At 42.3% G+C, this 25,605-nt stretch overlaps 1 protein-coding gene across 3 annotated transcripts in view; it reads left to right on the top strand.

The window, feature by feature from the left end:
* Positions 1-25,605, top strand: part of LOC106590590 (catenin delta-2) — a 595,078-nt gene that overhangs the window by 414,940 nt on the left and 154,533 nt on the right. For all 3 annotated transcript variants that reach the window (XM_045710618.1, XM_045710617.1, XM_045710619.1), the window contains one exon: positions 19,531-19,720. In XM_045710618.1, coding sequence (XP_045566574.1) covers positions 19,531-19,720 — 190 coding nt within the window. The remainder of the gene's footprint in view (positions 1-19,530; positions 19,721-25,605) is intronic.

Genomic DNA, 25,605 nt, shown 5'->3' with positions numbered 1-25,605 from the left:
AGTACGTTCATCTCTAGGGGACAGAATGCGTCTCCTTCCTGAGTGGTATAATGGCTGCATGGTCCCATGGTGTTTCTACTTGCATACTATTGTTTGTACAGATGAACGTGGTACCTTCAGGCGTTTGGAAATTGCTCCTATAAGGACTCAGGGCCAGACCCAGACCCAGATGCAGACACAGGAGGCAGATGGATTGAGTGTGTGATATTTATTAATTCTAAAAGGGGTAGGTTAGAGAATAGTCATGGACAGGCAAAAGGTCAAAACCAGATCTGAGTCCAGGAGGTACAGAGTGGCAGGCAGGCTCAAGGTCAGGGCAGGCAGACAGGCAGGCGGGTACAGAGTCGAGAAAACAGGCAAGAGTCAAAACCGGAAGGACTAGCAAAGAGAGAATAGAAAAAACAGGTGCACAGGAAAAACACGCTGGTTGACTTGAAACATACTAGACGAACTGGCACAGAGAGACAGGAAACGCAGGGATAAATACACGGGAAAATAAGCGACACCTGGAGGGGGTGGAGACAATCATAAGGACAGGTGAAACAGGTCAGGGCGTAACAGCTCCCAAGGATGAACCAGACTTGTGGAGGTCTACAATTTTTTTCGGAGGTCTTGGCTGATTTCTTTTGATTTTCTCATGATGTCAAGCATTTACATTACATTTAAGTCATTTAGCAGACGCTCTTATCCAGAGCGACTTACAAAATGGTGCATTCACCTTATGATATCCAGTGGAACAACCACTTTACAATAGTGCATCTAAATCTTTTAAGGGGGGGGGTTAGAAGGATTACTTTATCCTATCCTAGGTATTCCATAAAGAGGTGGGGTTTCAGGTGTCTCCGGAAGGTGGTGATTGACTCCGCTGTCCTGGCGTCGTGAGGGAGCTTGTTCCACCATTGGGGTGCCAGAGCAGCGAACAGTTTTGACTGGGCTGAGCGGGAACTGTGCTTCCTCAGAGGTAGGGGGCCAGCAGGCCAGTGGTGGATGAACGCAGTGCCCTTGTTTGGGTGTAGGGCCTGATCAGAGCCTGAAGGTATGGAGGTGCCGTTCCCTTCACAGCTCCGTAGGCAATCACCATGGTCTTGTAGCGGATGCGAGCTTCAACTGGAAGCCAGTGGAGAGAGCGGAGGAGCGGGGTGACGTGAGAGAACTTGGGAAGGTTGAACACCAGACGGGCTGCGGCGTTCTGGATGAGTTGTAGGGGTTTAATGGCACAGGCAGGGGAGCCCAGCCAACAGCGAGTTGCAGTAATCCAGACGGGAGATGACAAGTGCCTGGATTAGGACCTGCGCCGCTTCCTGTGTGAGGCAGGGTCGTACTCTGCGAATGTTGTAGAGCATGAACCTACAGGATCGGGTCACCGCCTTGATGTTAGTGGAGAACAACAGGGTGTTGTCCAGGATCACGCCAAGGTTCTTAGCACTCTGGGAGGAGGACACAAGGGAGTTGTCAACCGTGATGGCGAGATCATGGAAGGGGCAGTCCTTCCCCGGGAGGAAGAGCAGCTCCGTCTTGCCGAGGTTCAGCTTGAGCTGGTGATCCGTCATCCACACTGATATGTCTGCCAGACATGCAGAGATGCGATTCGCCGCCTGGTTATCAGAAGGGGGAAAGGAGAAGATTAATTGTGTGTCGTCTGCATAGCAATGATAGGAGAGACCATGTGAGGATATGACAGAGCCAAGTGACTTGGTGTATAGCGAGAATAGGAGAGGGCCTAGAACAGAGCCCTGGGGGACACCAGTGGTGAGAGCGCATGGTGCGGAGACAGATTCTCGCCACGCCACCTGGTAGGAGCGACCTGTCAGGTAGGATGCAATCCAAGCGTGGGCCGCGCCGGAGATGCCCAACTCGGAGAGGGTGGAGAGGAGGATCTGATGGTTCACAGTATCAAAGGCAGCAGATAGGTCTAGAAGGATGAGAGCAGAGGAGAGAGAGTTAGCTTTAGCAGTGCGGAGAGCCTCCGTGACACAGAGAAGAGCAGTCTCAGTTGAATGCCCAGTCTTGAAACCTGACTGATTAGGATCAAGAAGGTCATTCTGAGAGAGCTGGCCAAGGACGGCACGTTCAAGAGTTTTGGAGAGAAAAGAAAGAAGGGATACTGGTCTGTAGTTGTTGACATCGGAGGGATCGAGTGTAGGTTTTTTCAGAAGGGGTGCAACTCTCGCTCTCTTGAAGATGGAAGGGACGTAGCCAGCGGTCAAGGATGAGTTGATGAGCGAGGTGAGGAAGGGGAGAAGGTCTCCGGAAATGGTCTGGAGAAGAGAGGAGGGGATAGGGTCAAGTGGGCAGGTTGTTGGGCGGCCGGCCGTCACAAGACGCGAGATTTCATCTGGAGAGAGAGGGGAGAAAGAGGTCAAAGCACAGGGTAGGGCAGTGTGAGCAGGACCAGCGGTGTCGTTTGACTTAGCAAACGAGGATCGGATATCGTCAACCTTCTTTTCAAAATGGTTGACGAAGTCATCCGCAGAGAGGGAGGAGGGGGGGGAGGGGGAGGAGGATTCAGGAGGGAGGAGAAGGTGCAATGATAGGAGAGACCATGTGAGGATATGACAGAGCCAAGTGACTTGGTGTATAGCGAGAATAGCTATACAATAAGCAAAGAGGCACTGAGTTTGAAGGTAGGCCTTGAAATACATCCACAGGTACACCTCCAATTGCCTCAAATTGTGTCAATTAGCCTATCAGAAGCTTCTAAAGCCATGCCATAATTTTCTGGCATTTTCCAAGCTGTTAAAAGGCACAGTCAACTTAGTGTATATAGACTTCTGACCCACTGGAATTGTGATACAGTGAATTATAAGTGAAATAATCTGTCTGTAAAAAAATTGGTGGAAAAATGACTTGTGTCATGCACAAAGTAGATGTCCTAACAGACTTGACAAAACTATAGTTTGTTAACAAGAAATATGTGGAGTGGTTTAAAAACGCGTTTTAACGACTCCAACCTAAGTGCATGTAAACCTACGACTTCAACTGTATATTACATGGATTTATTAGACTTGTAGATGTTTCAAAGGTCTGCATCAGTGGCTTGTAGGCTATGTGTGGAAGCCAGGTGATGCTAAATGTGTTTATGTTAATTAGCGGTCAATTACCATGAGACCGAGACCGGCTGACGAAAATTTGTGACCTCCACAGCCCTAGCCAGGCGCACCGGTTTGTGTCAAGAACTGAAACGCTGCTGGGTTTTTCACGCTCAGCAGTTTTCCATGTGTATCAAGAATGACCCACAGCCCAAAGAACATCCAGCCAACTTAACACAACTGGGGGAAGCATTGGAGTCCACATGGACCAAGATGCCTGTAGAATGCTTTCAACACCATGTGGAGTCCATGCCTCAACAAATTGAGGCTGTTCTGAGTGCAAAAGGTAGTGCAACTCAATATTAAGGCAATGTTTAGAATGTTTTGTACACTCAGTGTATGTGTGCATGCCTCATTAATATGTAAATTAAATACAGTGCAACTTAGATAGCTGCCAAAATAATCAGGTCTCTCTCCCTCTCTCTCGCTCTAGCTCTCTGTCTCTCAATTTTAAATTCAATTCAAAGGGAATTTATTGGCATGGGAATTGTGTTACATTGCCAAAGCAAGTGAAATAAACAAACAAAAGTGAGTAGCCACAAAACAATATCAACAAAGATCTCTTAGAAATGGACAGCAAACATTGCACTCACAAAGGTTTAAAAAAGATAGACATATCTCTCTCTCTTTTTTCGATCTCTCTCTCTCTTTCGTTCTCTCTCTCTCCCAATCTCTTTCCTTCCCTTTCTCCATCTCCCTATCTCTCCCGTTCTTTGTCTCCTCCCTCTCTCTATCACCCTCTTTCACTATCTTGCGCTCTCTCTTCCTCCTTGCTAACTGAATTAGTGTCATGTATGGTCTTAGTCTGTGACAGGCTTAGTTTACTGCTTTCATTTCCAGTCTGAGTCTAGGCTGTTGATAGCAGCTCCACACACAGAGGATTCAAACAACTCTGGGGTGCAATAGGCAACACCCCAGCTTCCTGACATTATACTGTACCAGAGCCCAATACCCAGTCTCATCCCTGGCATACAGGATAACCCTCCCAGACTGTAGAGGAAATTATACTGTATAGTGGTTGGTTATATTGTGGGTTATGTGCAGTTTGATGTCAAGGAATATGACACTGTTGAATATGAGCTGACAGAGATAATATGTTTAATAAAATAACCACGTTGAATATGAGCTGACAGAGATAATATGTTTAATAAAACATAACCATGTTGAATATGAGCAGACAGAGATAATATGTTTAATAAAACATAACCACGTTGAATATGAGCTGACAGAGATAATATGTTTAATAAAATAACCACGTTGAATATGAGCTGACAGAGATAATATGTTTAATAAAACATAACCATGTTGAATATGAGCAGACAGAGATAATATGTTTAATAAAATAACCACGTTGAATATGAGCTGACAGAGATAATGTTTAATAAAACATAACCACGTTGAATATGAGCAGACAGAGATAATATGTTTAATAAAACATAACCACGTTGAATATGAGCAGACAGAGATAATATGTTTAATAAAACATAACCACGTTGAATATGAGCTGACAGAGATAATGTTTAATAAAACATAACCACGTTGAATATGAGCAGACAGAGATAATATGTTTAATAAAACATAACCACGTTGAATATGAGCTGACAGAGATAATATGTTTAATAAAACATAACCATTTCAGACTATCATCTCTACGTATTTGTCAAAATAATTTTTTTCTGAAGTCATGCAATTATCTCTATCTCCAACAACTCTCAGTTGTTGGACAACTCACAAGTCCTAGACCTTGTCTTTAGGGGCACACACACACACACACACACACTTTAGCCACTGGCTAGTGGTGACATGATTGGGTCCCCATGGAAACCTTGCGCCAAGTGATGCGTTGCAGATCTGGACAGGAGTGTATGTGTTTGTGTGTGTATTTTGGTTGCCAAAGTCACAGTGATGGACAGGGTGACCTTGCTCAAGTCTAAATCAATGAAGAGTCTCTCTCTATCACTCTCTGTCTCCATTGCTGTCTCTCTCTCTCTTTCTCTCTTTCTTTGTCTCCGTCTCTCACGTGTTAATATTGAGACTGTCTATTTGGCCTGGTCAGACACTGGTACTCCTCAGAACTAGACCTGATAGTCATGATTGCAATCAGACTGAGAGAGAAGCTGATCACATTTGACATTGTCCGTAAGCTTGAGCTCATTTTCAGAGAAAAATCATACAATGATGGAAAGACCTGTGTGTTGTCCTTGTTAATGCAGACAAAGAAGAGCTCCAACTTCTTAATCATAGCCTCAATTTTGTCCCGCATATTGAATATAGTTGTAGAGAGTCCCTGTAATCCTAGATTCAGATCATTCTGGTCAAGAATAACATCACCCAGATAGGCCAGTCATGTGAGAAACTCGTCATCATGTAAGCGATCAGACAAGTGAAAATTATGGTCAGTAAAGAAAACTTTAAGCTTGTCCACTCAATTTAAAAAAACGTGTCAATACTTTGCCCCTTGATAACCACTTCTGTTGTTGTAAAATCATTACATGGTCACCCATATCATTGCATAGTGCAGAAAATACACATGAGTTCAGGGGCCTTGCTTTAACAAAGTTGACCATTTTCACTGTCATGTCCAAAACGTCTTTCAAGCTGTCAGGCATTTCCTTGGTAGCTAGAGCCTCTCGGTGGATGCTGCAGTGTACCCAAGTGGCGTCGGGAGCAACTTGGGTACACTATGTCTCCCTGTCATGGCTTTGCGCCATCAGTACAGATACCAACACATCTTGACCACCAAAGTCCATTTGATGTGACAAAGCTGTCCAGTACTTAAAACCTATCCTCTCCTGTTGTCCTGGATTCCAGTGGTTTGTAGGAGAGGATGTCTTCCTTAATTGACTCCCCATAAATGTAAAGGACATATACCAGGAGCTGTGCAAGGCCCGCCACGTCTGTTGACTCATCCAGCTGTAACGCATAGAATTCACAGGCTTGTATGCAAAGCAGTAATTGTTTCAAAACATCCCCTGCCATGTCACTGATGCATTGTGAAACAGCATTGTCTGTATAGTTTCTTGGGCCTTTTCCCGCAGCGGTGTCCCAGCCATATCCGCGGCAGCAGGAAGAATTAAGTCCTCCACAATAGTTTGCGGTATTTCACCATATAAGATGCTTCTAGCCCCTTCTTATTAATGGTATCTATTGCTTTTATACATGTCTTACTACTCAAAAGTTGTCTTAATTCTCGCTCTGGCATGTCTTGTTTCTTAATTTTTGCACAAGACTGAGGTTTCATCGAGTTGTGACATAGTACTTTTGCACATATAACACACCATGGTTGAGGAAAGGCACTACTCCCAGTATAAGTGAACCTCAAATCAATGTAGTTCTCATCATATTTGCTCCTCTTTGATGGTACAACGTCCCCGTCTGTTGTTCGGTGCTTTCCCGGGTAAGGGAGCAGTAGCTCTTCGGCTGCATCAGATTCACAACTGTTAATGTCCATGCTAGCTGTGCTAGCAACAAATGTAGAAGTACTGATGCTAGCATTGGATGTGCTCGTGGAAGCAGAACAACTTGTGTCGTCTACAGGTGCAGGTGTAGTACTGCTGGTAGTAGCAGTACTACCAGTAGAGCTGGTATGTGTCTCTATGGATGCGGGCCTTACTGTTTTTAACCATTTATCCATTTTCAAGCAAACAGAAAGAGCAGCTGCTATGTTTGGCTACATACGGACCGTTAGTGGAATTCCCACGAGAGAGTAACGGTTAATGTGATTGGATTATTTGACTACGCTACCTGTATTTGACACTAGATGGATTCATTTTATTTTGGCAGTGAAACGAGGCTACTCAGGCGAGAAAAAAAACGTACCCAAATGTATAGCCTCATTGGAAAATATAAATGGACTTTTTGAAATTGTGAAAAAATTATTATATATAATTCTAATAATAATAATATTGCATTTTTTTATATGGGAATCAGATTTTCTTGCACTATTTCTTATGTTTCTCCTTAAGCAAAATATTAAGAAGAAATTTGATTCTGGAAAATGAAGTTCTTGGAAATAAATAATTCCAAGATCACTAAATCTCATGAAAACATGGAACATTCACACACAAACTTCATCTGAAAGTTTCAGTATTGATTATTTTAAACCCAAGAACATTTTTTAGAACAGTAATCTTAGTAATAAATATGCTAACATGATTTCCATTGCTAGCTAGATAGCTAGCTAAAACGGTTGCCTAGCAGCCGTTTATAAGAAAATATTTGAGCAGTTCGTAAGAAAATCATAAAATCTTAAGATATTGTTGAGGAATTGCACTTACGAACTATCTTATGAACTTCTTTTTTTTTCTTAAAGTCTACGGATTCTTCAATTACATTGATCTGATTTCGGACATGCTGTACCTTCTTTTTCCGTAGTGTATTTCTGTACTGTTTTAGAGATTCACCATAGTGAAGGTGTACTTTAGGCTCAGGTTTTCTGGGTCTCTGTGTTTTTGGTTGACTAGGTTCCTTGATTCCTTTCTTAGGTTTTTGCATTCTGCAATAAAACCATTTGTCATTGTTTTTCATGTTCTTAGGTTGTCTGGTTGAACAGAAAGCTGAGAGGTCAAATATATTAGTTAGGCTTTCAGCTACCAAGTTTACACCTTCACTATGGCAGTGAAATGTTTTGTCCAGGAAGTTGTGTAAAAAGGAATGAATTTGTTGTTGTAGAAACGTATCAGAAAACATTTAGCCATCTCCTTCCATCTGTAGCATATCTTAATGGTATGCAGTTTGTTCGGCTTTGATGTCTCATGGTTGAGTATTGCTCTGTTCAAGAAGACTGTGATTTTGCTATGATCTGATAGGGGTGTCAGTGGGCTGACTGTAAACACTCTGAGAGACTCTGGGTTGAGGTAGGTGATAAAGTAGTTTACAGTACTGCTGCCAAGATATGAGCTATAGGTGTACCTACCACTGTGGCAGTCATGAAATTTCATCAGCCGGTGATTGTCTAGCAAATAACTGCCGGTCTCACGGTAATTGACCGCTAATTAACATAAACACATTTAGCAACGCCTGCCTTCCACAAGCCACTGATGCAGACCTTTGGAACATCTACATTTTAAGAAGTCTAATAAATCCATGTAATATAGCCTACCATCACAATAAATCCATTATTTATTTTAGACAGGTCTAAAGAAACATGATATGATGAAAATGTAGTCTATTTCAGAAGAACAGAATAGCATACTCTGAGTTGTCCTTATGTTACATCCTGCTCTGGCTAAGACATATGGCTGTGGTCTACACTAGTTTATTTAGCAGACATTTTCTTTCAATTTGTGGAATTATTTTACAGTATAAAGAATACAATTGAACATAGATTAATAAAATTGAAATTATATTTTCTCCAAACATTTTGAGGGAGTGCACACATGTGGCTATTCAGTGTTGAACAGTTAACAAATAAACAGGTACTCATATATGCTTGGTTTATAATTATTTATGTAACTTTAGTTGTGATTCAAACGTTGGGCTATATGTTTAGATTTTTTTTTACATTGTAAGGCTGCATGATGAGACTCCAATGGTGATTTGGAAAACGTTGCTTGAGCTCTGAGCTCTGCTTTTGTTTTTTGTGCACACACTTCATCAGTCTCTCATTCACAATTTGACAAGCACTTGATAATGCTTTGAATTTCCCGGCAGCATCCCCTTTGTGTGGCCGTGATGCCGCCTTAAAATATCTATGCCTTTTGCGGCCAGTGGCCATTGTGCCCTTGGGATGAATATAATAATTAATAATCCTGGCTGCGTGCTCTGAGGTACCTCTCACTCACATGATCGGGCCTTTCTCACAGGCTACAAGTGAAGACAGAATCCTCTGGGACGCAACTGTGCACGTTCTTATCCGAGGCGCTTATTGAAGATATTGGAAGAACTGTCCAGATTTACTTTTCGTCAGTCATCAAGATGAGTAGGCCTAACGAACAGCAAAAGCACAAGCCTATGTCAATCAGGTTGACCTATTTTATTCTTTGCAAAAATATAATATTCCAAACATAGTCTGAGACAGTTGTGGGATGTGATAGATCCCAAATTAATACAACCTCTAGCATCCAAAAACATGTTTTAAGCAATGAGGCTGACGCAACAGATCAGAACATTTTGCTTAAAATATTTAACCTCTATGGGCAAGGCGGGACGAATTCGTCCCACCTACGTAACAGCCACCTGAATTCAGTGGCGCGATTTTTGAATCATTTGAAATACTATTACTTCAATTTCTCAAACATATGACTATTTTACAGCTATTTAAAGACAAGACTCTCCTTAATCTAACCACACTGTCCGATTTCAAAAAGGCTTTACAACGAAAGCAAAACATTAGATTATGTCAGGAGAGTGCCCAGCCAGAAATAATCAGACACCCATTTTTCAAGCTAGCATATAATGTCACAAAAACCCAAACCACAGCTAAATGCAGCACTAACCTTTTATGATCTTCATCAGATGACACACCTAGGACATTATGTTATACAATACATGCATGTCTGTTCAATCAAGTTCATATTTCCGGGGAATTTACTAACAGTTTGCTAAATTACTCACGATAAACGTTCACAAAAAGCATAACAATTATTTTAAGAATTATAGATACATTACTCCTCTATGCACTCGATATGTCCGATTTTAAAATAGCTTTTCGGATGAAGCACATTTTGCAATATTGTAAGTACATAGCCCAGCCATCACGGCTAGCTATTTAGACACCCGGCAAGATTAGCCTTCACCAAAATCCTATTTCCTATAAGAAAAATGTTCTTACCTTTCCTGTTCTTCGTCAGAATGCACTCCCAGGACTTCTACTTCAATAACAAATGTAGGTTTGGTCCCAAATAATCCATCGTTATATCCAAATATCCTCTGTTTTGTTCGTGCGTTCTAGACACTATACGAATGGTAAATAACGGTCGTGCGCATGGCGCATGGCGTGACAAAAAATGTCTAAATATTCCATTACCGTACTTCGAAGCATGTCAACCGCTGTTTAAAACCAATTTTTATGCCATTTATCTCGTAGAAAAGCGATAATATTCCGACCGGGAATCTGCAATAAGCTAAACAGCCGAATGACATTTCTCCACGGGGGCGAATCGTGCACGCGCATCATTCAATGGTCCTCTGATCGGCCACTTGGATAAGGCGATAATCTGTTTCAGCCAGAGGCTGCCTCGTCATCGTTCAGGTTTTTCCCGGGTTCTGAGAGCCTATTGGAGCCCTGGGAATTGTCACGTTACAGCTAAGATCCTTACTCTTCAATAAACAGATGCAAGACGCACGACTCCTTGTCAGACAGGCCACTTCCTGCATGAAACCTTGTCAGGTTTTTGCCTGCCATAGGAGTTCTGTTATACTCACAGACACCATTCAAACAGTTTTAGAAACTTTAGGGTGTTTTCTATCCAAACCTGAACAATAATATGCATATTCTAGCTTCTGAGTTGGTGTCGGAGGCAGTTAAAAATGGGCACATATTTTTTCCAAAATTCTCAATACTGCCCCCTAGCCCAAACAGGTTAAAAACAATTATGCTATTTCTTCACATTATAAGCGCAGTAATGTGCACACAACAGTAGGCTATAAGCGTGAATGTTCCATTAGCAGGAAAACACCATTCTCAAAAGTGTATTGTAAAATGTGATCATGCGTGTAATGTTTTTATTATAAAGGTGCATTTTCATGGTGAAAATTGTCTTCCCCAAACTTAAAACTCATGAGCTGCTTGTGTATGCCAGTTAGGCTCAACACCCATTGTAAAGCATATTAATGTGTTTAATTTTAGCTCAGTGGTCACCAACCTTTTTCTGAGTCAAGATCACTTTTGCAGTCAAAAAGCGAGCTGAGATCTACTGCTCAGATTTATTTTTTACATTAACCCACACAAACAGTTTTGTAGGAATGAGGTTTGGGCAGTAGGCCTACTACATTATCACAGCATAATGGCTATATGATTGGCCTGCCAATATTGTTAATCAGACCATATTATATTTCAAAACTTGAGCTTTAATAACAAAATAGATCAGTTGGTTTAGGACCTCTGAGGCACTGTGGAATATGAATTGAAATACTTCGTTTTTTTATTTTACTGGACTGATGGTACCTGCATCTGATGGTCAACGAGATCAAATCACGACGTCAGTGATCTTCAGGTTGAAAAGTCGGAGCTCTAGAAAGATGCCAGAGTTTCCGACTTGGAATTCCGAGTTGGATGACTGTTCAAAATGATTTTTCCCAACAGCCTCTTACGGTCCCTGCTCTCTCCTTCCTTTCCTCTGTTGAGAATGACCAGAGAGAGGGGACACCGTCTTCCACCTGATGGCGAAACTCGAGTCGCACCGCATCTGCCTCATTCACAAATTCATGAAGTTCCTATAAACCAGAGAAAGTTAAATATTCCTAAATATTAACGACAATCTGATAATAATAATAAAACTCAGGGCTATTGATACTTGGCTACTCATTCATTGCAGCTGCAGCCCGAGCGGAAGTACGGAGAAGCGCGTTTTGTGATAGTGTTGAATAAAAACAGTGACAGTGCTGAATATAAACTTAAACATGAACTCACTCATAAAAACAGCAGCTGTTTGCTGTATTCGTTGACAGTCTCTCCGTGGTCATGGTTTAAAAAGTTATTAAATCTTACGTAGCCTATTGAACTTCGCTGTGGCCAGGGTCATTGAGGCTCTGTAGCCGCGGTGATTTGAGCTATCCGATTGGGCAGCACAGTAGGTGCAATTGATTTAGTCACAGGTTTGCCCTTCTGCCGGGTAGGCGGACTTTGTCTCATGGGAACACTTTGCTTACCCAGTGCGCAGGACTTATAAATCAAGTGCACCTACCGGCAACAGCTCAACAAGATTTTAAAAAAGGAGCGCAAGCCTTCATTGTTCGTTGGCTTTTCTACAGAAACATTTGGTGATCGACTAGGAATGCCTCAACCGGTTGGCGATCACTGGTCTAGCTTATAGAAAGCTGATGGGATCCTCCTATTTTTAATAGGGGGCATCACTCTGTTTTATCACGCAATTGCATTGCCTATAGAAATGTTGCGCAACATGAGCTCATGGGTTCTCATGAAGTGTTTGATTCCCTCTAATCACTGCTTTCAGAGTAATTAGAGGGACAATATAGTACTGATTACCAGGCAGTTAACAAGTTTGGTAAGCAAGCTACTAATGACTATTTCAAGACTAAAGGTTGGCTTATACTACGGTGTGTTTGTAAATTGAATCTGGAGTGCCAGAGTGTGCTCTGGGCGTTCATAAACTCTAGAGCGGTGTTAGATTGGCCATTTGTAAATTCAGTGTTTCGCTCTCAGAGTGTTCAGACGAAAAGTAGGGTTGATCTGAGTGTTCTGACCTAACAACCGCAGTCAAGCACCCAAGCTAACTGTCTAACATTTGCTAGCTTGCTAGCTACTTCCAAACACAAATGAGAGAACAGCTCACTCTGACCATTTTACTCGCCCTAGCAGAGCTGGTTAGGCTGTTTTTAGAGCGTTGGTGAGTGCAACTGTGCTGCTGGCAAAGGTTTTTGCCAATGTTTACTGACACTGGTCATATTCAGTGGGTGTAAATTAATCAGTTATTCTGCGCTCTAGCACACTCAGAAGAGAGTGCTCTGAAATTGGAGTAGATAGCCAGAGTGAATTTACCAGGTTCGTCTATCAACAGTTGTCGCAGTGACATCATAAACATTCTATTGAAATAGTTACTTGCATAGTGGAGTCTTTTGTTTAGACATGTAGCTAGCTAGCTAAACAATGAACCATAATCCAAATTTATAACGTTACAACCCTGCATGAATCTGCAGGTAGCTAACCAACCAGGTTCAATGTTAGCTAGCTAACATTAGTCTATAACTAGCAATGCAAATGGCTCTGACATACAAATAATATTACTACACAGATCATACACGTTAACGTTAGCTAGCTAGCAGCCAGCTAATGTTAGCTAGCTACTTAACAGTACACTTTAACTTGAAATGAAAACGACTTTCTGACTAAATTAGAAATGTGTAATATCTGAAAATATAGCTAATTAGACTCTACCTCTATACATGGATGGACACTTCTCCCTCTATGTCACGGATGCCATGGTTGCCCATGTTTTGAAGATGTCATCTGGAGACAGGTGTTTTATACGATAGCCTTCTGTGTGTTCTCTTTTCGTTCTCTTTTTCTCCTTAGCTATCATACTCTAATTCTACTGATTTCAAAACCTGGTCTTCCAGAAAGTGGAAAAAAAAAGCTGTGTTAAAAAGGATTGACAACTCATATTATAGACAGAAGCGTTGCTACATGGCAGACCGATCCAAACTCATCTCTTGGCATGTCCAGCCAATTCATAATCTCAGCCAATCATGACTAGCGGGAAGGTTGCTCCCTTGTTCTGTGGCTAAACCAACTAGGCTCGTAATTTAACAATTTTATTTGTATATACAGATGGCATTCAAGTTTGTTCTTAAGGCACATGAAAGTTCACATGTTCCAGAAGGCCTTTCTGCCAAAAAGAAACGCATTGAAATGTATTTTTAAAGTTTATGTTCAAATGGCTCTCCTGTGACGCGCGACATACGCCTAGTTTCCTGAAACTAGTCACATATGGTCAAAGTAACAGCCTTATGTGTACCTACCATAGGAGTCCCCTCGAAGCCTACCACTGACTATGAACAGACCCAGCGCAACAGAGCTGCAGGAGAAGTGAACCATTTTTGTTGGTTGTTTTGTCATAGTTGTGTCTAGCAGGGAATATTGGGGAGGGAATACTGTCACCTCCAGGAAAGGGTTTGTCCCTTTTTGTGCTAAGGGTGTAAGGTTTTTGTCCAGTTCTGGCGATTAGGTCGCCACATGCAACTGGGCCTGGAAATTATTGTTCTCCCCCTCTAAGATGGAGAAGCTGTCTTCATTAAAGTACAGGGATTCTAATGGGGGAATATAGGTAGAACACAGGAATACATTTTTCTTTGTTGAGATTATTTCCTTATTAATTTCCAGCCAGGTGTAAAATGTTCCAGTTTTGATCAATTTAATTGCATGGGCTAGGTCTGCTCCCTCTATCTGTCTCTCTCTCTCCATCCCCTCTCTCTCTCCCTCTCTCTCCATCCCTCTTTCTCCCATCCTTTTGCTGTCTCTCTCTCTCTCTCTCTCTCTCTCTCTCTCTCTCTATGAGATGGTTAGTCAGACCTGGAGGAAGCACTAATTAGTGTGTTTGGATTGTTTGGATTGTTGATGAGGCGCGTGTCATCGTCCACCAATAGGACACCAGCCGTGCTCTCACCCGTCAGAGAGAAGACATCTGCTCCACCATCTGACTGCAGCTTACCTCCCGCAGACTTGGAGTGTTGGTGGTGGTGGCAGTGTGTGTGTTGTGTGTGTGCTTATTATGTGTAGGGTAGGTTGAGTCAGTGTGTGTATTTGGAGGGGGTGGACATAGAAAGAGAGAGAGAAACAGAGAGAGAAACAAAGAGGGAAACAGAGAGAGAGAGAGCGGGAAAGAAACAGAGAGAGAGAGCGGCAAAGAAACAGAGAGAGAGAAAGAGAGAGAAACAGAAAGAGAGAGAAAGAAACAAAGAAAGAAAGAAAGAGAAAGAAACAGAGAGAGAGAGAAAGATTGAGTGAGAGAGAGAGCGCCAAACACCAAATTGAGACTGCATGCAGATTTCTTCAAAAAAAGTAAAACACCAAAAAATGCATGCAGATTCAAATTAGGATTATACCTGCTAATTATGAAAATCCAGAAAAGAGACATTCAAATCTACAACCACCAATAATTAAGCGATTCCCAAACCTTCCATAACAAAGCCATCACCTACAGAGAGATGAACCTGGAGAAGAGTCCCCTAAACAAGCTGGTGCTGGGGCTTTGTTCACAAACAGACCCCACAGAGCCCCAGGACAGAAACACAATTAGACCCAACCAAGTCATGAGAAAACTAAAATATAATTACTTGACACATGGGAAAGAATTAACAAAAAAACAGAGTAAACTAGAATGTTATTTGGCCCTAAACAGAGAGTACACAGGGGCAGAATACCTGACCACTGTGACTGACCCAAACTTAAGGAAAGCTTTGACTATGTACAGACTCAGTGAGCATAGCCTTGCTATTGAGAGAGGTCACCGTAGGCAGACCTGGCTCTGAAGAGAAGACAGGCTACTTGCACACTGCCCACAAAATGAGGTGGAAACTGAGCTGCACTTCCTAACCTCCTGCCAAATGTATGACCATATTAGAGACGCATATTTCCCTCAGATTACACAGATCCACAAAGAATTTGAAAACAAACCCAATTTTGATAAACTCCCATGTCTACTGGGTGAAATACCACAGTGTGCCATCACAGCAGCAAGATTGGTGACCTTTTGCCACAAGAAAAGGGCAACCAGTGAAGAACAAACACCATTGTAAATAGAACCCATATTTATGTTTATTTATTTTTCCTTTTGTACTTGAACTATTTGCGCATAATATGACATTTGAAATGTCTTTATTCTTTTGGAACTTTTCTAAGTGTAATATTTACTGTTAGTTGAGTTGTTTTTTTCACTTTTGTTTGTTATCTAGTTTACTTGATTTGGCAATGTTAACATATGTTTCCCATGCCAATAAAGCCCTTAAATTGAAATTGAATTGAGTGCGAGAGAGAGAGCTTAGAGAGAGAGAGAAAGAGAGAGGTAAAGAGAAAGAGATAAACAGAGAGAGACATAGTGATAGAAAGAGAGATAAACAGAGAGTGAGCGAGAGTAGGAGAGATATGTTTCCCATGCCAATATAGCCCTTAAATTGAATTGAATTGAGATAAACAGAGTGAGAGAGCGAGAGTGTGAGAGAGATGAATCCTGAGAGACAAAGCAAGAAGGACATTCTATGCCATTAAAAGGAACATTAAAATTGAAGTTCCATTTAGAATCTGGCTCAACATTTTCCAATCAGTTATAGAACCAATTGCTCTATATGGTAGTGAAGTATGGGGTCCACTCTCTAACAATAAATTTACCAAATGGGACAAACATCCAATGGAAATACTGCTTGCAGAGTTTTGCAAAACTGTGTTGCAAAGAAAAACTCCAAGTAAATCATGTAGATCAGAATTGGGTCTTATTCTACTAGAAAAAAGAGCCATCAAGTTTTACAACCATCTAAAAACAAGTGACCCCAAAACATTCCATCACACAGCTCTTCAATGTCAAGATATTAAACAAGAGAAGAGTCCCCTCAGCCAGCTGGTTCTGAGGCTCAGTTCACTAACCCAAACCAACCCCATAGAGCCTCAGAACAGCACTCAGAAAATCTTTCCCAACCAAATCATCACAAAGCAAAAATTTAAATATATCACCTATTGGAAAGACACAACAACAAATCTAAGTAAACATCAATGTTATTTGGCTCTAAACAGACAGTACATGGTGGCAGACTATCTGACCACTGTGACTGATAGAGAACTGAGGAAAACACTGACTAGGTACAGACTCAGTGAGCACATGTCGTCACAGACAAACCTGGCTTCCCAGAGAGGACAGGCTGTGCTCACTCTGCTCCAGGGGAGAGGTAGAGACAGAGCTGAATTTCCTATTACACTGTGACAAATACTCAGACCTAAGAGGATATTTATTTCCCAAAATTATCATTCTGTACAAAGAATTTGAAACTTAAAAGATCAAATCAAATATTTATTGGGTGAAAATCACAAATGTGCAGTTTTGGCAGCCAAATATGTGTCCTCCTGCCACAACCTGAGGGACAGCCAGTGAAAAGTGCAATGTAATGTCAATAATATTTCCCGTTTTGTTTTGTCTTTCATACCAGGTCAAGTGTCTTCTCAGTCATGTTGATCTATTGCTATTTCTATTGCTATAATGTATTATTGTTCTCATTAATATTATTGTTGTAGTTGCTGTTAATGGTAATTCCATGTCCACTACTACTATTATTATTGTTGTTGGTCCGACCATTTTTGTGTTAGGTATACTTTGATAATGTAAGTAATTTAACTTGCCATGTCAATAAAGTCTATTGAATTTAATTTAATTTAATTGAGTGAGAGAGAGAGAAACAGAGAGAGAAACAGAGAGAGAGAGAAATGGAGAGAGAGAAACAGAGTAACAGAGAGAGAGAGAAACAGAGAGAGAAACAGAGAGCGAGAAACAGAGAGAGAAACAGAGAGAGAGAAACAGAGAGAGAGGGAAACAGAGAGAGAGAAACAGAGAGAGAAACAGAGAGAGAGAAACAGAGAGAGAAACAGAGAGAGAGAAACAGAGAGAGAGAGAAACAGAGAGAGAGGGAAACAGAGAGAGAGAGAAACAGAGAGAGAGGGAAACAGAGAGAGAGGGAAACAGAGAGAGAGGGAAACAGAGAGAGAGGGAAACAGAGAGAGAGGGAAACAGAGAGAGAGAGAAACAGAGAGAGAGAGAAACAGAGAGAGAAACAGAGAGAGAAACAGAGAGAGAGAAACAGAGAGAGAGAGAAACAGAGAGAGAAACAGAGAGAGAGAGAAACAGAGAGAGAAACAGAGAGAGAGAAACAGAGAGAGAAACAGAGAGAGAGAAACAGAGAGAGAGAGAAACAGAGAGAGAGGGAAACAGAGAGAGAGAGAAACAGAGAGAGAGAGAAACAGAGAGAGAGGGAAACAGAGAGAGAGAGAAACAGAGAGAGAGAAACAGAGAGAGAAACAGAGAGAGAAACAGAGAGAGAGAAACAGCGAGAGAGAGAAAAAGAGAGAGAGAGAAATGGAGAGAGAGAAACAGAGTAACAGAGAGAGAGAGAAACAGAGTAACAGAGAGAGAGAGAAACAGAGTAACAGAGAGAGAGAAACAGAGTAACAGAGAGAGAGAGAAACAGAGAGAGAAACAGAGTAACAGAGAGAGAGAGAAACAGAGTAACAGAGAGAGAGAGAAACAGAGAGAGAAACAGAGTAACAGAGAGAGAGAAACAGAGAGAGAAACAGAGTAACAGAGAGAGAGAGAAACAGAGTAACAGAGAGAGAGAGAAACAGAGTAACAGAGAGAGAGAGAAACAGAGAGAGAAACAGAGTAACAGAGAGAGAGAGAAACAGAGTAACAGAGAGAGAGAGAAACAGAGAGAGAAACAGAGTAACAGAGAGAGAGAAACAGAGAGAGAAACAGAGTAACAGAGAGAGAGAGAAACAGAGTAACAGAGAGAGAGAGAAACAGAGTAACAGAGAGAGAGAAACAGAGAGAGAAACAGAGTAACAGAGAGAGAGAAACAGAGAGAGAAACAGAGTAACAGAGAGAGAGAGAAACAGAGTAACAGAGAGAGAGAGAAACAGAGTAACAGAGAGAGAGAAACAGAGAGAGAAACAGAGTAACAGAGAGAGAGAGAAACAGAGTAACAGAGAGAGAGAGAAACAGAGAGAGAGGGAAACAGAGAGAGAGAAACAGAGAGAGAAACAGAGAGAGAGAAACATCATAGCTGATCCATTTGTCCCTCTGCCCTGTCTCACAGCCAGATAGACGACATCATAGCTGATCCATTTGGCCCTCTGCCCTGTCTCACAGCCAGATAGATGACATCATAGCTGATCCATTTGGCCCTCTGCCCTGTCTCACAGCCAGATAGATGACATCATAGCTGATCCATTTGGCCCTCTGCCCTGTCTCACAGCCAGATAGATGACATCATAGCTGATCCATTTGGCCCTCTGCCCTGTCTCACAGCCAGATAGATGACATCATAGCTGATCCATTTGTCCCTCTGCCCTGTCTCACAGCCAGATAGATGACATCATAGCTGATCCATTTGGCCCTCTGCCCTGTCTCACAGCCAGATAGATGACATCATAGCTGATCCATTTGGCCCTCTGCCCTGTCTCACATTCTAGTATATACATGCCTATATATTAACCACCAACTCCAGTGTTATTCTATTGTCCACTTGGCCATGGATTTACAAGATACCTGAACACGTAAACTGTTTTTAATTCAGTCTTGGTCGTGATGCAAAGTATACATCAGTTGAGACGCTGTTGATTGTGTTAGTGTAATTGAGCGTTGTTTGTGCACAGACCCGTGCTTTCTTAATAAATTGGCCATAAAAATGGCCTCTTTTTCCTGTTTTTGTGTTGGGTTCCAATCTTAATTAGTGTCTCTCAAATCTAAACTGCCAGACCGACATACCGTCACAGATGAGAGAGGAGGAGTGGAGGAGCCGAGGGGGCTTGAAGTTTAAAGCAGAGTTGTTTTAATGGAAAGCACCAGAATAACAATGGCAGTGTCGTATGGTTAACTGTTGCTTGGAGACAGATGTCAGATGTTTCTGAGCTTGTTGATGACTGTTCCTCCTCTAACACACTGTATGTACTGTGTCTGTTTTCTAACCCAACTGTCTGTCTGTCTGTCTGTCTGTCTGTCTGTCTGTCTGTCTGTCTGTCTGTCTGTCTGTCTGTCTGTCTGTCTGTCCGTCCGTCCGTCCTCAGGTGTGTTGTGGAACCTGTCGTCATGTGATGCCCTGAAGATGCCAATCATCCAGGATGCCTTGGCCGTTCTGACCAATAGTGTCATCATCCCTAACTCCTCATCCTGGGACTCCTCCCACAATCTCCATGACGACCGCAAGCAACACACACACACTTCCCAGGTGCTTCGCAACGCCACCGGCTGTCTCAGGTGAGTGGAGAAGGAACACACACACACACTAACAAGCTCTCACAGTCTCACGGCAGAATCCGAAGTTTGTCCATAAACATCACATTTCAAAGGTTAAGTTTTGGCATTAATTCTGCTTAGTTAAGGGTTAAGGTTTGTGACAGGATTAAAACAATGACTGCCTATCACTGGGATCGAACACCTGACCCTCCGAGCCAGAGCTCCCTCTCGTGGCTTACATCCATACATCCATCCCGTCCTCAACACCCTATCAAAACCCAAGCCTACTTGATGGCAATAGCGCTCACCATTGCCCCTAGTGGACAGTTCTGAAGTCATCTCCCAGTGCACTGCTGACCTGGATGGATGTCGATTTTCGCAGTTGATCTTGCGCGACCTGGCTGCGCACACACACACACATATGCGCGCACACACACACACACACATGCGCGCATACACACACACACACACACACACACACACACACACACACACACACACACACACACACACACACACACACACACACACACACACATTAACAGCACCGATTGCCTCAGGTGAACCCACCTGGCCCTGTTTGTTCAGGAACATATTTCAGTTGGAGTTTCTGTATGGTACCCAGCTTCCTCTCTGTGTTGGTGTTTAAACCTTCCCCCACAGCTTCCTCTCTGTGTTGGTGTTTAAACCTTCCCCCACAGCTTCCTCTCTGTGTTGGTGTTTAAACCTTCCCCCACAGCTTCCTCTCTGTGTTGGTGTTTAAACCTTCCCCCACAGCTTCCTCTCTGTGTTGGTGTTTAAACCTTCCCCCACAGCTTCACTGACGTCCTTGTCTCCCCTCCATCTCTCGCTAACCTCCTGAGAAACCATAAGGTTGAAATTGACATATTATTTCTGTGTTAATGGTATGGATTCATTATGCAGTGATTTCCCTAACCTCTGCTTTTACATTATACTGCAGCAAAGTGAGGGAGATAGGGGAGCAGGATTCATGTCATAATGTTTAATGACATTTCGACACAGTGTGAAAACTTTGCTGTGTGTGTGTGTGTGCGTGTGATAATGTTTCTGAGCCATGAGTCTGTAGAGAAACACACAGAGCACAAAGCAATAATTCTCTGGAGCTGAATATCAGCCTCACTTTACATTTCTTTCTCTCTCTCTCTCTCTCTCTCTCTCCCCCCCTCTCTCTCTCTCTCTCTCTCTCTCTCTCTCTCTCTCTCTCTCTCTTTCTCCCCCTCTCCCTCTCTTTCTCCTCCCCTCTCTCTCTTTGTCCTCCCCTCTCTTTTTCTCTTTCTCCCCCCTCTCTCTTTCTCCCTCTCTCTCTCTTTCCCCCCCTCTCTCTCTCTCGCTCTTTCTTGCACTCTCGCTCTTGTTGGTTGTATAAAAGTGATAATGCCCTAGTAGCCTTTGTTTGGTGGGTATATTGGCACGGTTTGCCTTCCCTCCACTTCGTATCGAGCCTAACAACACCGGTGCCAATATGTCCTCCAAACACCTTATGTAGGTGTCATAACCTGCAAAAAATTACGCAATTTAAGTTACAACAGGTGTAAATATATGTCATGACAGTGTTATGACATATTGTGACCATGTTATGACGCTTGTTGTCATGTGAAGTGTTAACCTAATTATGTGTACAGTGATGCTGAGCAACTACCTCAGGAGTTTCTCACACACAACAAAGGACACACATGCACGCACACAAACACAACCCCCAAGTTTAACCAAGTTTACGTCTTCAACTGTTGCTATGGATACCACCCAGAGCGAGAGCATAAGAAGGAGAGAGAGAGAAAGTCAGGCTGATATTCACCTCAAGAGAATTAGCGCTTTGTGCTCTGTGTGTTGTCAACAGGCTCTTGGCTCAGAAACAGGTGTAAATATATGGGTCATGACAGTGGTATGACCACATTATGACAGGTTATGACAAGTTATGTCAGCTGTTATGACATATTATGACATGGTTAGGTTATGACCGTGCCATAACGTGTGATGACACTGGGGGTCAAGTAAAGTGTCATCCATAATTATTGTGCATCAAATCCTGCTGTGGTGGTATATGCTTGCTGCATGTAGTCATAATCCTAAAAGTATTCATTTACATTATTCAGAGGAAATACAAGCTTCCACGGAATCCAGAGCAATACATCAAACGCTGTTATGTTAAATTCATACACATGGCCCCTGACACATACCCTTAAGTGCTACAAAATGCAGTGTGTGAGATGGAGTGGAGTTATAGATATTGCTATTCCTGCTCTCTGTGTTACCACCTCAGGGGGAATCACTGTCGCTGCCGCGGTGGAAAACGTGTAACAGGGAGCTGAGCTGTGTGTGTGTGTGTGTGTTGACATTGACACACACACACACACACACACACACACACACACACACACACACACACACACACGCCTGACAGAGATGCTTTGTCATGAAAAATCTCAAAAGGAGGGAGAGAGAGGCCGCCCGTGCTTTCTCGCTCTCAGAGAGCTGTGTGAAGCACAGTGCTCACTGTCTGTCACTGGACCATTCAACAGGTATTGTGAGGTCATCCTACAGACATTCTGAAAACATTCAACAGGTATTGTGAGGTCATCCTACAGACATTCTGAAAACATTCAACAGGTATTCTGAGGTCATCCTACAGACATTCTGAAAACATTCAACAGGTATTGTGAGGTCATCCTACAGACATTCTGAAAACATTCAACAGGTATTGTGAGGGCAACCTACAGACATTCTGAAAACATTCAACAGGTATTGTGAGGGCAACCTACAGTCATTCTGAAAACATTCAACAGGTATTGTGAGGTCATCCTACAGACATTCTGAAAACATTCAACAGGTATTGTGAGGGCAACCTACAGACATTCTGAAAACATTCAACAGGTATTGTGAGGGCAACCTACAGTCATTCTGAAAACATTCAACAGGTATTGTGAGGGCAACCTACAGTCATTCTGAAAACATTCAACAGGTATTGTGGGGGCAACCTACAGTCATTCTGAAAACATTCAACAGGTATTGTGAGGGCAACCTACATTCATTCTGAAAACATTCAACAGGTATTGTGAGGGCAACCTACAGTCATTCTGAAAACATTCAACAGGTATTGTGAGGGCAACCTACAGACATTCTGAAAGCATTCAACAGGTGTTTGAATGATTTCCTTCATAAGAAAGACATTCTGATTGTTCTGAGTGATTGTTCTGGAGGAATGACAGTAGAGAGAGAAAGAGAGACTGTGTGTGTATATATATATATATATATATATATATATACACAGTTGAAGTCGGAAGTTTACAAGCACTTAGGTTGGAGTCATTAAAACTCGTTTTTCAACCACTCCACAAGTTTCTTGTTAACAAACTATAGTTTTGGCAAGTCGGTTTGGACATCTACTTTGTGCATGATACAAGTCATTTTTCCAACAATTGTTTACAGACAGATTATTTCACTTATAATTCACTGTATCACAATTCCAGTGGGTCAGAAGATTACATACACTAAGTTGACTATGCCTTTAAACAGAATTATGTCATGGCTTTAGAAGCTTCTGATAGGCTAATTGACATCATTTGATTCAATTGGAGGTGTACCTGTGGATGTATTTCAAAGCCTACCTTCAAACTCAGTGCCTCTTTGCTCGACATCATGGGAAAATCTAAAGAAATCAGCCAAGACCTCAGAAAAAAAATTGTAGACCTCCACAAGTCTGGTTCATCCTTCGGAGCAATTTCCAAATGCCTGAAGGTACCATGTTCCTCTCTACAAAAAAATATTATGCAAGTATAAACAACCTTGGGACCACGCAGCCATCATACCGCTCAGGAAGGAGACGCGTTCTGTCTCTTAGAGATGAACGCACTTTGGTGCGAAAAGTGCAAGTCAATCCCAGTACAATAGCAAAGAAACTTGTGAAGATGCTGGAGGAAACAGGTACAAAAGTATTTATATCCACAGTAAAACAAGTCCTATATTGGCAAGACCTGAAAGGCCACTCAGCAAGGAAGAAGCCACTGCTCCAAAACCACCATAAAAAAGCCAGACTACGGTTTGCAACTGCACATGGGGACAAAAATCGTACTTTTTGGAGAAATGTCCTCTGGTCTGATGAAACAAAAATAGAACTGTTTGGCCATAATGGCCATCATTATGTTTGGAGGAAAAAGGGGGATGCTTGCAAGCCGAAGAACACCATCCCAACTGTGAAGCACGGGGGTGGCAGCATCATGTTGTGGGGGTGCTTTGCTGCAGGAGGGACCGGTGCACTTCACAAAATAGATAGCATCATTTTTAGTAGGATTAAATGTCAGGAAATGTGAAAAACTGAGTTTCAATGTATTTGGCTAAGGTGTATGTAAACTTCCAACTTCAACTTTGTATATATATGTGTATATGTGTGTGTGTGTGTGTTTGTGATAGAGAGAGAAAAGGATAGAGGAGAGGGAGACTTAAAGAGAGAGAAAGGAAAGGGCAACCAGTGAAGAACATACACCATTGTAAATACAACCCATATTTATGTACATTCTTTTCCCTTTTGTACTACTATTTGCACATAATATGACATTTGAAATGTCTTTATTCTTTTGGAATTTTTGTGAGTGTAATGTTTACTGTTCATTTTTTTTATTGTTTTTTTCCCGTTTGTTTATTATCTAGTTCACTTGCTTTGGCAATGTTAACATATGTTTCCCATGCAAATAAATCCCTTAAATTGAAATGGTATTGAATTGAGAGAGATATAGAGAGAGAGGAAAAGAGAGGGGGGCGCTGGGGGGGGGAGGGAGAGACCCTCTAAATGCAAATATGAGACAAGACTTCTAATGAGGGTGATGGGTCCATATGCACTGTAATAGGCAGCTGTCCCCAAGAGCTACCCCACCTCACTTCCCCTCCCCTCCTCTCTCTCTATCTGTCTCTCTCTCTCCCTCTCTCTCCCCCTCTCTCTCTCTCTCTCTCACTGTCTCTTTCTCTCTCTGTTCCCATCTCTCTCTCTGTCTCGCTCTCCCTCTCTCTCTCTCTCTGTCTCTCTCTCACACTCTCTCTGTCTCTGTCTCTCTCTCCCCCTCTCTCTCTCACAGTCTCTCACTGTCTCTTTCTCTCTCTGTTCCCATCTCTCTCTCACACTCTCTCTCCCTCTCTCTCTCTCTCTCTCCGTTCCCTTTTCCTATCCCTCTATCCACTCCCCTCATCCCCCTGTCTCTCCTTGCCCCTTTTCTCTCTCCTAGGTGTTGATAGCTATGATATGATTAGATCAGTGTTGCTGGCGGCAGCTGGCCGACTGTGAGGTAGAACTATTTTGGTGATAGATTGATGTGGTTTTTGGCACACTACTGCCATGTTGTTGACATTTTGCATGAAGTACATAGAGACAACAAAAAAAGACACACATGAACATGCACATACACACACACACACACACACACAATCTCTCTCTCACACACAGACGCATAATGATATCAGACTTATCAGGCCAAACACAGGGGTTTCCTTCTCTTCTATGCAGGGGGCTTGTTACTTCATGCAGATTCTTGGTTCATGACCAAAACAGGGATGAAGTGCCTGCTGTTGCCATGTTGGAATAACTAGTGTGTGTATTTGTGTGTGTGTGTGTGCTAATCCTGTTGAAACATCTGTTGGCTGCCCCCTGCAACTGGTGTCTTATATACACACGCATACATCCTCAGTCATCCTTGGGTAATTAGTTTCCTGGACAGCAGAAGATAAATAGATAGCCATCTGGTGCTAATCATGTTTTACACTTTACAGAACATTCCGTTCATAGTAGTTACTCTAGGATTCTAGTAGTTACTCTAGGATTCTAGTAGTTACTCTAGGATTCTAGTAGTTACTCTAGGATTCTAGTAGTTACTCTAGGATTCTAGTAGTTACTCTTGGTT

Source organism: Salmo salar, chromosome ssa29 (genome assembly GCF_905237065.1).
Source record: "Salmo salar chromosome ssa29, Ssal_v3.1, whole genome shotgun sequence".
Lineage (NCBI taxonomy): Eukaryota > Metazoa > Chordata > Actinopteri > Salmoniformes > Salmonidae > Salmo > Salmo salar.
The sequence above is the reverse complement of the archived record's forward strand: the minus strand, read 5'-3'. Positions and strand labels throughout refer to the sequence as shown.